General features: G+C 39.5%; 1 protein-coding gene across 10 annotated transcripts in view; it reads left to right on the top strand.

Moving 5' to 3' along the window:
• The window catches only part of add3a (adducin 3 (gamma) a), a 115305-nt gene extending 98680 nt beyond the window's left edge, over positions 1-16625 (top strand). For 4 of the 10 annotated variants that reach the window (XM_044188904.1, XM_044188905.1, XM_044188903.1 and 1 more), the window contains 8 exons: positions 1200-1376; positions 3311-3568; positions 4900-5004; positions 5493-5579; positions 6477-6500; positions 7494-7617; positions 11186-11278; positions 13715-16625. In XM_044188904.1, coding sequence (XP_044044839.1) covers positions 1200-1376; positions 3311-3568; positions 4900-5004; positions 5493-5579; positions 6477-6500; positions 7494-7617; positions 11186-11278; positions 13715-13965 — 1119 coding nt within the window. In that variant the 3' untranslated portion in view covers positions 13966-16625. The remainder of the gene's footprint in view (positions 1-1199; positions 1377-3310; positions 3569-4899; positions 5005-5492; positions 5580-6476; positions 6501-7493; positions 7618-11185; positions 11279-13714) is intronic. The other 6 variants (XM_044188909.1, XM_044188908.1, XM_044188907.1 and 3 more) reach the window with 3 other exon arrangements.
• The last annotated feature ends 457 nt before the right edge of the window (positions 16626-17082 follow it).

Below are 17082 nucleotides of genomic sequence, written 5' to 3'. Positions count from 1 at the left end.
AGGATGGCAGGGGGGATTTCCGGAGATCTGGATCAGGCAGGAGAGATTAATATATATTCAATTTCACATTCATATTTAATTTATTGTATCTTAAAAATCTTAGCCAGTATGACAGTGACAAATTCTGTCATCTGTGCCTTTGGGGGTACTTCTGCAGTTGTTTGGGGACATGTGGTAAGATAGGCGAGTAGCTCAACTAATTTGAAAAACAATTTGATTAAAAAAATATATCCACATATTGAGCCAGCCAAACACCAGAGCACTACATGTTGCAATTAAGATAAATGGTTAGCTAAAAGTAATAGAAAAATCGTTGATATGGTTTGTTATAAGTAATGGATAAACAGTTAAAATAAGCTAGCTAAAAAGTAAAATTAAATAGCTTAATGGATAAATGTTTGAAATGCCAATTTTGCCACTTCAGGTGGTAGCAGTACAAATCCAAACTTAACCAAACCGACCTAAACATTGACAGTTCAACTGTATGAAAAAAATTTGTGTTACAATATCCACCTATTTATATGTATATGTATATCATTAATGGTTAAATAATATTCAATTTAAAATCCATTCAAATGAACACATTTGGAACATAACAGGTGATGTATACCTACAGTGTTTGTATCAGCAGATATATAGTTATCATGACATGTCGTCACTTGTGTTGTACGGTGGCAGAGCTATAAGAGATGCCATGACAGATATAAGCTTGAAGTTAATGTTATGTGTGGGATTTCTCTGGTGTTTTACTTTAGGATTCTTGGGTGTCATTGTGTTCACTTGTGCGGAGTCTTTTAGAGATGTTGTTGTGTCCCTCGCTGTAACAGGCATACCAAATCTCCTGATTGACTCTCCCTGGTCAAGCAAAAGAAAATATTAATCCATCCTGCAAAGCCCAGCTTGATTTCTATAAATAAATCCCCCAGCCAAGTTTGTTGTATGCCATGTACTGTATATTCCTTGGTGCTGTGGTAGCTTTAGATTGAAGGGTATCTCATTTTGGTTTTGGTAAATGACATCTTTCTTCTGTGTGGAAAAAGGTCAGGAAGCCTGTTCCTGCATATTCTCATTTTGGGTGGATGATCTAATGCCACAGATGTTTGATGATAGAAAGGCCTTTCTGTGTATTTTGTGTTGCATACGCCATCGGTCATCGGTAGAGGCTCACATGCTTCTCCCTCCGTCCTTCGTGATTTTAGGTGAATGCCATCTCGTGTGCTGGCGGTGTCGACAACCTGATAGTGCTGGACCAGGAGAAGTACAAATCACGAGTGCACGGCGTGGCCGCAGCGGCTGCTGTCAACATGGCCGGCCAGTACAAGTGGAAGGTTGGCGAGCTGGAGTTTGAGTCTCTGATGAGGATGCTGGATAACCTGGTGAGTCCACAGACATCAAAATGAGAAGATTTCTGCATTTGACACAAATACACTGGTAGGAAAAGAACACACATCTGTTTATCATAATGCCTCAGGCTCATTAAATGACTAGACCTGATATAAACACTTAACCTTCACTTTTCACTCCACTTCTGTGTGTTTTCTTTGTACAAATAAGCTCAGAGGCAAACATTAAAATTACATGATAAGGGTACTCAGGATTTATTTTCCTTTCTTGAATCTTAGCACATTGTGGCCTTGTGAGAGCTCGTTTTTTAAAGTGATAGTGTGTCATCTTCATACAACTAAATGTCTTCAGCTTTTCTTTGTCATTGATTGATGAAAGACAATAGTGACACAACCTATAGGCATTTCACAAATGTGTTACATTTGCTTAAACACCCTGCACTGATATATCTTCCCTGGGAGAAATCCTCGGTGGTTTGTTTTATAGTACATTTTTGTTTCTTTGTAATAAACTGAAGGGGTACTGGGTAGCTAGCTACAAAGGGCAGTGTTGGCCGCCGTGGGTGAACAGCGTTAGAAAAGAGCTCCCCCTACAGAAACCTAAACTGCATTAACAGAAAATGCAAGGAAAACAGCAGTACTGAGTGCTGTCAAACTGGCAAATGTTACTTGGGAAGCACAGAACAGAAACTGTTCAAGGGAGGAGAGATACGTTTTAAATGACACAATTAGAAATTTGGGGGAGTAGGGCAAAGGAGAAATGCATTTTGAAGAAGCAAGGAGTAACAATTAAAAATAATAATTTTGCATCACCACAAAGAGCTGCTGTGTCATTAAGTGTGGGAGATTTGGTAAATGTCTTCGCTCTCCCTTGCGTCACTATTCCTGTCTCCCTCTTTCACCTCTCAATCCACACTTTTCATTTTTTCCCACCCTTTTCTCTCTTCTTATGCTCTCTCCCCTCTCAAATCATTGCATCTCAACCTGTCAAGATTCCAAAAAGCTCTCTCTCTTCTCTCACACCTCATAAACACAGCATTTGTAGCGGAATGAGGGTGATGAGAATGAGGGGCGAAGAAAATAAACTAGCTACTCTCTCCATCCCCTTTAACAACCATTATACAAATGCAAAGAACTTCCCTATTTTAATGTGTAAAACAAATAGGGAATGTGAAGCAGGATGTTGCAGGAAAAGAGCTTTGGAACCCAGCTGTTTCTGGATGAAGAAGGGGGGTCGAGTCAAGTTGAAAGGTCAGCTTTGACCGTGGAACTGAGATGAATAGAAAAGGACAAAAAAGAAAAGAACGGAACTTCACTGTCAAGCCAAGTGTGGAAAAAATGTTTGAAAAACAGTAGGATCAAGTGAGTCTTCAGCGACAGAGAGAGGGGGAAATGGGAGAGTGAGAGAAAAAGAAAGATGAGGATAAAGAGGGAAGAGGGGGATGGAGGGAGAGGGGCAAGAGAGAAAAGGGTTAGACAGGAAATGGCTCTCTGACTCTGTCCTCAGTGCTGGCAGAAACCCTATGGTCACAACACTGTTTCTCTCTTTCTTTTCCATTTGACTAACTGTGAAACTGACAGCACAACCAGCGTTACAGGAAGGAAAAGTCGTAAAATAAATGCTCATTTCTGTCATGCATTTGCTTCAGTTCAATCTCTCCTGGTGTAAAAATGACAAACTGAATTAAAAACATTCTCTGTATGTATGTATAATGATGTGAGCTATGAGCTAAGACCATTTAATGATCATCATGGGGTAAACAGGATGCCAATAGAACTAGTATTGGCACAGGATGCCAATAGAACTAGTAGTAGAAGGAGTGGATGGAGGAGTATAAGTCAAATGGGAATACATAAACATGAATCTTCTGTGAGGCAATGAGGTTTTGCTTCCTGGTCATTGTGAACAAACCAAATCATTTCAGATCAAAGAAAACAAATTGTAAGTGTGTCCTGTTCTGCTGCAGGGCTACAGGACAGGTCACGCCTACAGGCACCCCATCGTTCGAGACAAGCCGAGGCACAAGAGCGACGTGGAGATCCCCGCCACAGTCACAGCATTCATGTTCGAGGAGGACGGGGACAACTGTGCCACACGGCTGCCCTTCAAGTTCCTGCAGCAGCGGCAGCAGAGGGAGAAGACGCGCTGGCTCAACTCGCCCAACAGCTACACCAAGGTCAGCGTGGAGGGTGGAGAGGAGCGCTACAACAGCCGGACAACCACGGTGAGCAGAGCGTGTGTTTATGTTGATGATGAGAGAAACATGATAGCAAACAGGAGGATTAAAGATTTCAGATTTTATACTGATTTCTAAATGCACAAAGCTGAACTTCATATCTTCTTGAAAATATAAGACACAAAACCAAATGTGTATTTAGGTTTGTGTGTTTACATGTGAATATGGATTTATATAATAAACCTAAACATGGAGTGACAAAGTGTACATTATAGCCTGACTTGTCATTCAGATCAAAAAACAGAATCCAGGAAGTCTTGCTAGACATTAAGTAGTGCAGACAACCATGGAAAAAAACCAAGGCACCCTGTCTTCAGATGCAATAATATTATAAATATATTCTTCGAGCATTAGGCAGTCCTAAACAGACCAACGCGTATCAACTCTAGGTCTTCATCAGGGTCTGACAAACACATAATCAGTCTGAATTATATGCCAGCCGCAGGTGGCGTTCTACCCAACATATAAGGCCTGCTACCCATAGAGGGCGCTAAAATAATATCATCATGTGCCCCATACATATGCCAAAGAGATTTAAATCTACTATAAGGCATTATAGCAGTAAGTGATTTACATAAAGTGAAAATATACCCAACAAATACTAACAAACAATAATATCCCATAGAATGGAAAAAAAAATTTAAATGCCAAAATGGATGAAACCAACTTGTCATTCAGATCATTTTCAGTTAGTGTTTACTGCTTTGTTTTTACTGCAGTTGTGTTTAAAACCTGATGCTAGATTGCCATCTACAGGCTGAACAGAGAACTACACTGATTTTGATTCAGTTACTGGTTTACCTTTGAAGGCATTTATTTTAGTGACTAATAAGGAATCGGACTTTAAAAGACTACAGTGATTTAGTATTGCACTTCCACTAAGTTGGGTGTTGAGACACATTTTAAAAGAATGATCAGAATCAAAGCAGCATATCCTGCCTTTTAGTCCATAACAATAATAATTCCCATAATGCAACTCAGTAGAGTTTTTCATTAGACCCTCTCTGACTGGTGGATGCCCATACATTTAAAACTCCCCCAGTTTGTAAACCATGCTTTTTGACAAAAAATATATAGAATAGATGCAGGAGATTATAGAATACATATGTTACTGTAATATTTAGCAGTAAATAGAAAGTGAATTGAGTCTTGTTTGATTGTATCTGGTTGTAATAACATTGTTTTTAAAAGTGCTATATAAATAGGGTTACATACAATAGTCAAAATAGAGTTTTTGCATATTTTTACAGTGCTAGGTCGTTGTTATTTTGAGCCGACAGTTTTAATCTCACCTGTTTTCACCTGCCTTTCTTCTACAGTGGATGAAGGCAGAGGAGACGGGAACCCCGATCCGGATCGAGGACCCCAATCAGTTTGTCCCTCTCAACACAAACCCCAGTGAGGTGCTGGAGAAGAGGAACAAAGTGAGTCTAACTATTTCCTCTCAGTCAGCATGAATCATTGTTACATGTAAAGTTGTAGGCATCATCTGGGGCTGTTGTTTAGAGTAACATTTATTGCAGAAGCCTAAATCGCTATCGCCTATGATCACTGACTGTAATGAGGTGAATGATCAGAAATAAAATGTTCAGAGTAAAGAACAAAGGAAAAAAATGTTCTTTTCTAATCTCAAATTCTTGACTGAAATAGTAAAATGGTTAAATCAAAACTGAACTCAGAAATTTTGTGCTGGCTTCTGTTTGAAAAAGGAATTTAAGATTGCTCTGAGACAGAAGTATACCTGAGGAGATGAATGGATTAGCATAAGGCATGTGATCAGGGATTAAACACATCTGTACAAAGTTTAACATTTCACTCATTTACATTTGAGTTCTGAGCTTGTTTTGACCATAGCTTTAAATCATTCAAAGTGCTTCCTGATGACATCATTGTGTATTCTGTCTTATTACAGATCAGAGAGCAGAACCGGTTTGATGTGATGACGTCAGGGCCGCGTTCTCAGCACCTTGCAGGCATCCCTGTTGATGCACCACGACGGGTGAGGATTTCCTTTCTCTTGTGTTCAGATCTTATAAAAGACCTTCAGAGCTTTAGATCTTCTAAGACCCACTGTCTAAGTCAGTGGGTTGAAAGGAAGTGTCTGACACCTGTTTATTTTAATTGCCTTTTAGATTGTAGCTGTGCACTAAATCATCTCATGTCAGTTGGCCAAAGAAATACAAAAAATACAAAAGTTTTTCATAAAAAATACCTGAATTAATGTAAATTGCTTTAAACTGTTTAACCACCAAACAGAAAATTGCTTTGTTTCCTGTTGAAAGAGGCACCAGCTTACTTAGTTTACAGTAAACCAAGTTTCTCTGGCCCCGAGGGCAGCTCAGAATATTCACAGATTTCCCTAAGTACTTGTTTATTGAGAAGTAACTCAAAGGTGTTTTCAGTTACTCGGATGATTAGACATCTACTCAGGTTGGAATTTTGGAAGCACTGTGCTGGAAATGACCTGAGATCACTTAACATCATGAACTAACACGATTGATAAAGGTGTAAGCTGTCCCAGGGACAACAAAACGAGGAGGAGAGTCAAGGTGATGCCATACAAGCCCACACAGTCACTGAGAAGAGATTTAATCAGTCAGACAAGTGAAAACTCCTGTGTCGGTGTCCAATTGTTGTGTTGGGCCCTTAATCACCTACTTCAATAATTCACCGGACAGCACAGCCAGTTTAATGACACCTCTTGACCATTAGGTGGAGGCAAGTGAGCACATTTTGCAAAGGCAAAAGGAACCTCTAGTATGTTGTTAGTTGTACTTAGTTATCAAGAGAAATTATTAAAGAGACAATTATAAATACCTAGGAAAGATTAAGGTAAAATTATCACATTTAAAAATTTCGATGCTGATGGTTTTGTGGTTGGTGTCTTGTCTTGAAGGATCTGGTGCAGATAAAAGTTCTGGTAAATATACGCAAGTGTTTTCTAAGTGTTGCTGTTTGCAGTGGTGTTTGTATTTGAATCTCTTGTGTTTCGTGGATTTATTTGACACCTTTTTGTCCGTTCAGAACAGAAAACATTGCATGTGTTTATCAGTGTTGTGTTTTAAGATTGACAGCAATTTTAAATTAATTTTCGCCAGTTTTGTTTCTGCCTCAGACCAAGTTACACTTGTTGAGATGTTGTGTTGGAGCATGATGGTTCTAATGGACATATCTTTACACAGAAATCTAAGCAGACATGTTATAAAATGTGTGTTTTGTGTGCATGCATGTGACTTGTTTTGTGAGCATGATGATGCTCCTAGCATAAATTGCATTCGTACACATCTCGTGCTTTTGGAGTGTTTATTTTCTACAGTCTGTTAAAAAGATGTTTGGGTTTGCAGACTAATTGGTTGGCTGTGTAGAGTTGGTGGTTAGATTTGTTCTGTGTGATGTGGTTGACACTTTTATCTTTGTATGAGCAGCCTTAGTTATGTTGTAATGAATGATTGTCCCTCTCAGACACAGTGGGTGTGTATGCCTTTGGGAGTGTGTATATGATTGTGTTTTACTTTTTTGTTTGTGTGTTTAAATCAGTCTGTAAATGTGTGTGTGTAAGAGAGAGAGAGAGAAAAAGAGAGAGTTTTTTGTATGTGCATGCCTTTATGCTCTGATGTCTACATCAGTGTGTGTGTGTGTGCGTGTGTGGGCGGGTATTACTAATCTTGTGGGGACATAAATCTGTTTACCCTGTCACAGTGTGGGGACTTACCTTCCTTATGGGGACAAAAAGTCCCCATGATGTAAATCATTAAATTTTAAGACTTGGTTTGGTTATGGTTATGGTTAGGGTAAATCTCCAGGGAATGTAAGTCAATGTAATGTCCCAGAAAGTGATGGAAACATAACTGTGTGTGTGTGTGTGTGTGTGTGTGTGCGCCCATGTTCACCCCTCTCCCTGTCTCCTCCCCAGCCATACGTGCCCACAGAGGAGGAGCAGATGGCTCCCCTGCCTCCCAACCCCTTCAGTGAGCTGTTAGAGAAGGACATGGAGGAGTACCACAAGAACGTGGAGAGGAGGCAACTGGGACTCAGTGGTAAGACACACACACACACACACTCACACACTTAAACAAGCATGCAAACTCATACACACCAGTCCATAAATTCTTTAATGTTCAAAGTTGTGTGGACTTGATTCTGAACTCGTTCACGCTCAACTTGCAAACACCACAAGAGTCCAGTCACACTGAGAGACATATGGACTGAACACACTGGCACAGACACACAAACACGCAGTGACTTGTACTCAAAGCCAAAGACTTGTCCCTCTGTGTGAGCAGCAAACAATCCTACCAATCTGTGAAGGTTCATTTAACAACAAATTATTGAGCAGTTTTAAATCAATCAATCAATAATCAATCTGTAAGCCACAATTTGAAAGCACACCGGAAGTGATTAGTTTGAGCCAGCAAGATTTGCCAGTTTTGAGCGATTGAGATTTGCTATCTTCAAAGAAGTGTCCTCTCATCTTTGGCAGTTTGTATTAGAGCCTGCTGATGTATCAGCAGGGCCGATATTATCAGCCAATATTGGCTCATCACAGATATCAGTGTATATGTTGGCAGCACGTTGCAGCAATGTTTTATAAGTAGTATTTTTATGGGTTATTTTAACCTCAATTTCTCTCAAGTTTAATGTATTGTGTTTAGATTTATAGTTATTTATAATAGTTACATTTTTAGTTTACTGTTTAGAATTGACTGTCACATTATATTTACTGTCGTCTTTTAAAATAAAATTGTACTGTATTTTTTAACTGTAAAATATCCTCCTCCCGACATACATATCTTTATCGCAACTCTTTAATAACAAAATCTGAGGTATCCATGTGAAAAACCAATGTGATATGATATACAAGATTTCTATTATTCACAGATATCGGTATCAGCCTCAAAAATTCAGTATGAGTTCAGCTCTAGGTTGTATCCCTGACAGGCGCTGAGAGTAAAATCTATTGGATTTGACCTGGAAGTGAATTCTTAATTAGTAGATTCCTCCTTCTATCTAGTGTCAGGTTGCTTCCTGGTGTGCTACATGAGCTTTTTCATTAGTCTAAAAGACTTTCAACTGTAGAAAAGAGGAGACCCTAACAGCCAGATGCGAGCATGTCCTGCTGAAGCTTGTTAAAGTTGTTAACAGGCACCATCTGACATTTTCAAGTGCTCAGAATCGGCTAAAACAGCTGGAGCAGATTTCAAACTGAGCTTGAACCAAATCAGGATTTCTTAAAACTTACAAATCTATCCCTCCTCTTCCTCCTTCTCCTCAAATCTTGACTTGCAGATTGATTACTGTACATCTTGAGTTTGTTCTGTGCTCTCTCAGCAGTGTTGTTGTTAATAAACATCCATATTAGCAGCAATCCCAGTGGCCATATTCTAACACACTGCTTGGGGTAGCACATACAAACATACACATATATACCTTTTAACGTGAGGGCTTGTCCCCACGGGCTTCACTGCTGCCTTCATCTCTGTTAACCTGTCTGCACACACACACACACACACACACACACACACACACACACACACACACACACACAGGATAGTAAATGCTAATCATATTAGCCCTCTGTCCCACTGCCTTTCAAAGAGACAGTGGAAAAATCAATGGTGAACAGATAGTGAAGGGGGGTTGTCCACTAGTCCCCATTCTGCACAGGCTCTTGCCACATTGGAGCAGATTAATGTGTGTGTTTGTATACATGTGTGTGCATCAGCACGCACATGTTTATAGGATCATCCAAATGCTCTTATGTGCATATGAAACATGGTGCAAATGTCAATGTATGTGTGTGTGTGTGTGTGTGTGTGCACATTTATGAGGGGCGGTATGACTAAGATGGCAGACCGAACAGACAGCAGGTCTTCACACCCGCCACATGAGTGGAGCCCGTTGCTATGACACTGTTGCCCCCAAAGCCCCATGAATCCCCGATGGCCAATCTGGATGCAGTCTGGAGACCGTCTGTAATGGCCTGATATATGCTTGGGCTACACACACACACACACACACACACACACAGTTACAGGTTTAGCCTGTGATCGGTAGTGTCCAGTCCACTCTATATTCATTTTGTAAACTAAAGTGTGGTTATTTTAAACAGTAAATGTCAAAACTGATACAATTGAAGCACATATGGTCTAGAGTATAACTATATGTGCGTATTCAGTTGAAAACAACCTACTGTAAGTGGTGTGTAAGGTGCACTTTCATCGGATTGAGTAATTTTCAACAGAGTTGAAGACAGCTTACTCTATATTTTTAAAAAATCTAGTCATATAGTTCATTCCTCAAGTTTCAACTTTATGCATCTAACATCTGATAAGCACATACAGAACATATGAGCACTTTCACTGCACAGAGCAGGCTGTTATGCAACCACCTTCTATAGACTGTGCATGAGCGAGTTGTGAATGACTGTGATGCCTCAGCCAACTGAACGTGTAACCCTGAATGTGCTAATGAATGTGTCAAAGTGATATGGGAATGTCATTCATTCACACTAATCAGTGTTTAAAACTAATGAAGCTACTAATGTTGAGCTGGACTGTAACATTTACAATACTTTCAAAAGTTGTTTTAAAACAAACAGCAACAACAAACAGTTTTCATCATGTAAGAGATACAAAAAGCCAAGTGCTCAATTAGTTTTTCATGCATTAAGAGCCTGCAACCATAAGGTGCTCTTGGAGATAAAAAAAAGAGCAGATGGGAAAATAAAAAGGTTCCCTTAAGTAGAGAAAGGATATGAAGGCCATTAAAAGTCTTTATTTTTAGCCATGATTATGGTTTAAAATGATGCCCAGTTCTGACCTCAGGACCTGCATTTGATAAAGATAACATCAGGGTGATATGGTTGAAATCAATTCCACAATATCAATAGAAGCAGTATCATGATATAGCAAATGTTTGTAAAATCCCATATAAAAAGAACAAATGAATGTTAATTTCAATTAACTCTGTTCCAGTGTTACATAACATCAGACAAAAATCTTCACGTGTAAAACAAAAACTTCAGTTGCTCTTTTTGTTAATTCCACTAAAAGTTTATATATGTTAATAATGCCCAGCCATTGCTTTTGATATAATTCATTTGTATTTTCATCCCTCCTGTATTTCTAAATCTGAGCTAATAAATGACCTTATCTTTAGCAGGGTTTGTGTAAGCATGTTGCACAAGGATCCACTAGCTGCTCTGAGGATTCAACCTGCAGCCCTTAAATTACTGTTCAGGGTATCTGTCCCATCACTAGAATATTAAGGCACGACAAAATGTTACAGTGCACGCTCAGTCACCAGGAGGTAACAGATAACAAACGAGTGATGGCGCGCTGAGAGCCTGACGATCAACAGACAAGGATTTTGGAAATTTTGTGTAAAAGCAGCTGTGCATGGCCTTATTCTAACATGTGTGTGTTACCACTAATCTCTCGAACCCCCACCCCCACTCTCTCACCCCTTCTGACCCTTCATCCCAAATCCCTCCACCCCCCAACCTCTCATCCCACTCACCCCTGCTGTCGCCCCACTACTTCAATCCTCTACACCACCCCGCAATCCTCTCATCCATCCCTCACCCCCTCCCCACCCTCCCTGCAGATGGAGAGCACGAGCTAACCTCCGACGACGGCTCCACTCTCTCTCAGTCTCTGTCTCTCACCCAGTCCCCGCAAAGCACTCCAGCTAAAGAAGGTATCACTCACTCAGAGAGAGAGAGAGAGAGAGAGAGACTTTTTCAGAATGATCTTCACTATGTTGCTGTGTGTTTTTAAGATCTGTGTGTGTGTGTGTGAGTGTGTGTGCATTAAAATGAAATGAACTAAGCTCAGTATGCAGTGCCTAAACTACTGGTGGCATCTGTGCTATAAGTTTGCACTGCACTAATGATTTTTTTCATGTGAAAACTCACCCGTTTAAATCAATGAAACTGCTTCCTGCTGTTATGACAACTCATCCTTACCCACCAGAAGTGATGAAGCAAGCCTTTAAAGCAGTCACTTAATCAAAGCGTACATTTATATTTTGTACATTTAAGGATGATGTTTCATTTCTTATCTTCCACTGCTTTCCGTTCATTTCAGTACAATATGAGAATTAAGTTGTAAGAACTTCTTTATGATAGGTAATCCATCAGAGGAGCAATTTTGTTACCATGCTTGGACTGCTTTTAAAAGTCTTCATTGATGGTGCATTCAGGGACATCTAGGATTTCAGATGCGGCTGCCAAACCCAAAACATTTTTAATGCAAGAAGAGACTAAATTCACATTATTCTTTTCAAAATGTCCATTTATATTTTCTTCTGGGTTTGATCGTAAAGGAATAGTTCAACATTTTGGGAAATACATTTATTTGCTTTCTCGCAGATATTTAGACGGGAAAGATCTATACTACTACTACTAGAGCCGGGAGATGGGTTAGTGTACCTTAGCATTAAGACTAGAAGCAAAAATATGCCTATGCCATTGTTTAACCCATACAAAACAAATGTAAAAATGACAATTTTTATTTGTGGTCTTACAGTGAGTTACATATTGTAACTATTTCATGATGATGTCTGCCCAGCACTTTTGTCTTTATGCTAAGCTAAGCTAATACCCTCCTGGCTGTAGCACCATACTTACAGCTCAGATATGAGAGTGGTGTCGATCTTCTCGTCTAACTACCGGCAAGAAAGCCAATAAATGTTTATCCTAAAATGTCAAACTATGCCTAAGTTTTTTGCTAGTTAACTCAAAATGTTGGAGCATCCTTATACGCACCACTAACTGGAATTGTCAAAACAAGTTCACATCAAAACTAGATCTTTTGCCTCTCTTTTGCCTTTGGTGTTAAACATCACAGACCTGCTAGGTTGGTAACATGAGCATGCTATGATGTCACATCACATGATTTCTGGGTATTGAATTGTTGCCTCTTGCTGCCATTTAGATCTACAATCTTGTATCTATTAAGATAGAAATCTTGTGTCTGACATTTGAAGCCAGCTGGCATACCTCCAAGAGGGACAAAGATCACAGCAGCCTCTTTACAGGTTGTAAATAATGACACTGTGGGATTGACTTCCTGTCAGCTTCCCTCCAGCACAAACACACAAAACCACACAATGAGTAACAATTAACTCAAGACAGCATATTGGCTCAGGGGACTAATTTTCTGACACCACCGCTGTGAAGTAAGCCAGTTGTGGTGAAACCAGGTCAAGAGCTGCCTTTTTAATGTCGCCCTGTGTGGTTTTTTTTGCTAAGATGAAAATAACCCAAGTTGTCACTGTTTTTATGTTTTAGCATAGTAACATGATGCCGCTTCCCTGCATCCCCTAACCTGCATTTACAATCTATAGATAGGGATGCAACACCAGCAGACCTGTTAGTGAACAGTCATTAAGGAGTGGGTGTGGTCCACTGTTCGAAGCACCTTTTTCTTTTAAGGTGAAAGGAGGACAGACTCTCTGGGCTACCAGGTCACTGGAGATTTACCGCAGATTTACTGATATTATGAAATATGTAGAGCATGGGGACAGCGCGTCTCTTTGTGGGAAGTGGAAGTTCGACACACAGTTCAAATGGTGTTAGTGTGTTTGGTACAGCAGGGACAGCAAAGCACTCACATTTACTACATGAGGAGAGTGAGACATTCAGGGGGTGGACACAATTACATGAATGCCTGTAAATACAGTATTCCTGTAAAAAATACAACTTTATAGAAGCTTATAATGTTCCTTTTTTGTTGAGACAGTAAAACAGAGGATTTGACTTTATAGTATTTTTTTTTATATTGCATAATTTTACAAGGTGTTTCTGTCAATTTGTCCAAAAACATGGATTCTGTTACATTTTGTTCTGTATACATGTGTAAATACTTTGATTTAGAGTTAAAATTTGGGGTTAAAATTTCAAAAGATAAATTAGAAAACAAATGAGCAGAAAGATGATTTATCAGATAATTACATTTATCTGATATTTTATATATATATGTTAAAGCATGTTATTTATTTTCTTTTGTTTGTTTTTTTTTTGTTTTTAAAAATTGCATTGTGTGTTGTTGTTATTGTTTGACGTGATGTGTCCACTGTTTCTTGTTCCCTGTCCTCACCTAACCTGTGTCTTACTCCTCCTCCGTCCCTCAGATAACCACACGGGCCTGATGAATGGCAAAGACAACCACGGCGATGGGGATGAGGAGCTTTCCAAGCGCGTCAGCCAGCTGACCACCAGCGTGGAGAGCGTGGAGATCACGGTGCGCTCCAGCGAGAAGATCGAGGAGGCACTGTCCCCCGAGAGCTCGCCCTCCAAGTCGCCCAACACCAAGAAGAAGAAGAAGTTCCGCACCCCGTCCTTCCTGAAGAAGAACAAAAAGAAAGAGAAGATGGAGGCCTGAGAGCAGACAGGCAGCAGGGGCAAGGCAGGCAGGAAGACCGTCTGCTCAGAAGAAGAAAGAGGGGCAGCAGCCACCTTTTCTGTTTAATGTCTGTGTTTTTATTTTGTCTCCGTTTTCAATGTCCTTTTATGTTTTTAATTTTATTTGAATTTTTTAACAAAAGGTTTTATGTGCATAAGGAAGAAGAATGGATTACATTAAAAATGAATTGGTTTGTAACAAAAAAGACAAGAAGAGGGTGTTGGGTGTCTACACCTGATCACTTATGCAGTAGTCTAACAGGGCTCCTTGGAAGCTGTAAAGTGTCATTTGAGGCCATTTAGATCCTGAATAACTGGCTCCTCCTGTGTTGTTTCCCAGGCTGAAAATAGAACTTGAAACCACCTTGCATATTTCTTGCTTAAAAATCCAATTTTATTAAATGATTGGATTGCAACATGGATCTTGTAAAACTGCACAAGTTGAAACTAAACCTTTTTTTTTTTTTGTCAAGACTCCCCCGGTCTTTTAAGGTTTTGTTTTTACATTCTGGTCACCTGACTCTGGGTAGGGAACTGAGAGGCCACATGAAATTTGAAGTCACACTGGAAAACTGGTCTCAGAAAAACAGCCACAGGGTTTGTGTTGATTTATTTACTGTGAGAGAAGTTTCCTCTCTGGCTCGCTCTCTCACACTCTTCAAACTTCTTTAAGTGCAGGCTTCTGATACAAACCTTCTCTTCAGCTGATTGTAGTTGAACTACAGATGAGTTCAAGGGTTACTAGACTGGACGAGATAGTGAGGATGAAGGCTGTCGGCCTATCACAACTAAGTTGACCTTATCTCAAAGAGCCGCTGAATCACTCAGAATATTTATGTAGCATTTTCATATCTTCTCCTCTTCATCTCAGTGTTTTTTGTTTTTTTTGCCAAACTAAATGGAAGAAAAGAAGAAACAATCTCAATTTAGTAAAGCGTTACTGTTTGTGTCTAGTTTGTCATCTCATGAAATTTGATCTTTTTTTATTAAACACAAATTTGGTATTAGTCAACTCTGTTTTGTACTCGTTTCTAAGCTTTTACAGAGAATACAGATGTTACGCATGTTTTCTCTTTTTGCAAGAACTGAATTTATATGGCTGACTATGTTCTGTAGTGATGCCTGATTGCTCAAATTATATTCTAATCTTCAGAGTACACAAATTTACTATATAACACAGATATATGAAAACTGGATATGTTGGCTATAGATTTTTAACTATATTTTATTTTATTGTGCTGCACTTTTCTTGTGGTATATATATAACACATTTTAGTTGCAGGTGGTTTCACCAGTGAAGGAGATTGTGAAGTATTTGGTAAAAGTTGCGCAAGTAGCAAGCCAGGCATGGTGTTGGAGAAAGGTCAGGACCCAGAAAGTCAGAATGAAGTGAGAAAGAATAGTCTTTCATTGGTGTCACACATGAGAAATGATCTCTACTTCTCAACTCAAAAAAAATAAAAGAAAGTGTAGTGCTGAAATACCACATCAAACTATCTGCAGTCATCAGCTGAAATGAGAACCATGGGTCATGGAGTGGGTTTTTTGTTGGTGTGTTTGTGTGTGTTTTTAAAGCCATATTGTAATTTTTTTCCTCCATTATTTTTACCGATGAGACAAGGGTTGCGATTCTCGTCTGCCTGCTCGGGCGTCAAGGACCCTAACGAGACCTCTGTTAAATCACCCCAGTGACTGCACCCCTCAGGCTCCCTAAAACTCAACTTTATTTTTTCTCAGTAGCTACATTCACAGCAGCTACGCTTCCTCGCCTAATTTGCCATTTATTTCCTCCTGGGACTGGAACATTATAAGGAGGTCATATGGTCATTTTATTTTTATTTGATCGCTCTGCGAGCCCGGTCACCATTTCAGTTTCAGCCTTCCCTCATGTAATTTCTCTAGTAAACACAATTGTGTTGTAACTGTCAGATGACCCACAGTTGAACTCTGCAAAGCCAAAGTGTGATGGGCTGCCACATATCCTCCCCCCGCAGTTTAACCAGATGTACCAATATCCCAGCTAGCAATGTGAAGTATTGGATTTGGAGGGAGGGAGGGAGGGAGGGTTTAGGGACACATCTTTAGCTGTGTTAAACGATAGCTTTTGGCTCTGGGCAAAGAGCCGAGGTCACACAACTGAAAGATGGAGAAGGGAGGTGTGAGTTTGGAAATGGAAGTACATATGTGTGTGTAGTAGAGAGGGGCAGGGGGTAAGGACAACCTGACACTAACGCACCATGTTTTTATCAGTCTTTTTCTTTCATACAATCTCTCCTCCTGGAAAGTTTTTCATCCTCCATTTGTATCGCAGTACACTTTCTTTTTTCTTTTAGTTTGCAGAGAGCACTAGGCTTTTTTTATTAACCATTTTATGAGCATAAATTGCTCCCAGGTGAACTGAATGTGCATTGCATCCTTTTTATTTTCTCCTTTTCTGTTTCCGACTGTTTGCACCTAATGCCTCTCTATCCACCTTTTTTTCTGTTTTAAAAAAAGAACAAGCTTTGCTTTGGCATGCCAGAATGAGCCAAGCTACTTTGTGACCTGTGAAAATCCTATATAAATGGTTATCTAATGGAGTTGCTTTTAGATGTATTGCTAATCAGTGTAAATTCACAAATAAAACTGTATTTTAAGAAACAGAAGCTCATTCATTCATGTCTGTGCACCAAAATTCACGTCACTCCTCAAACAGCTTTTTTAGTTCAACATAATCCATACACACTCATTTTACTTTATGCCATTATCATGAGTTGAGCAGTTATAGGATGAAGTGTACATATTCACAGTTTCACAAGCTTGATGCAGCATTTTTCATTGTAGTTTTACAGTATTGCAGAACAGCTTCAAATAGAAGGACCTATGCTGAAATACAGTACTTCAGTGTTAAATGAGCAGGAAAAACAGTAACTGGTGCCTTTTTTTAATCTTTATTCATGGTTTTAAAAGACGAGAATGAATATACTGTGTGTGTGTGAAAATGTGACAATGATCATAACAGACAGGAAATGCAGAAGCACTTGAGTAGAAATGCTGTCAAGTGGAGAGTGAGAACAATGGCACTTCCTTTGATATCCATTTCTCCATGATCCTGTGG

This window comes from Siniperca chuatsi, linkage group LG3 (assembly GCF_020085105.1).
Source record: "Siniperca chuatsi isolate FFG_IHB_CAS linkage group LG3, ASM2008510v1, whole genome shotgun sequence".
NCBI classification, from domain to species: Eukaryota; Metazoa; Chordata; class Actinopteri; order Centrarchiformes; family Sinipercidae; genus Siniperca; species Siniperca chuatsi.
Note: the sequence above shows the minus strand (reverse complement) of the source record. Positions and strands in the feature narration are given on the sequence as shown.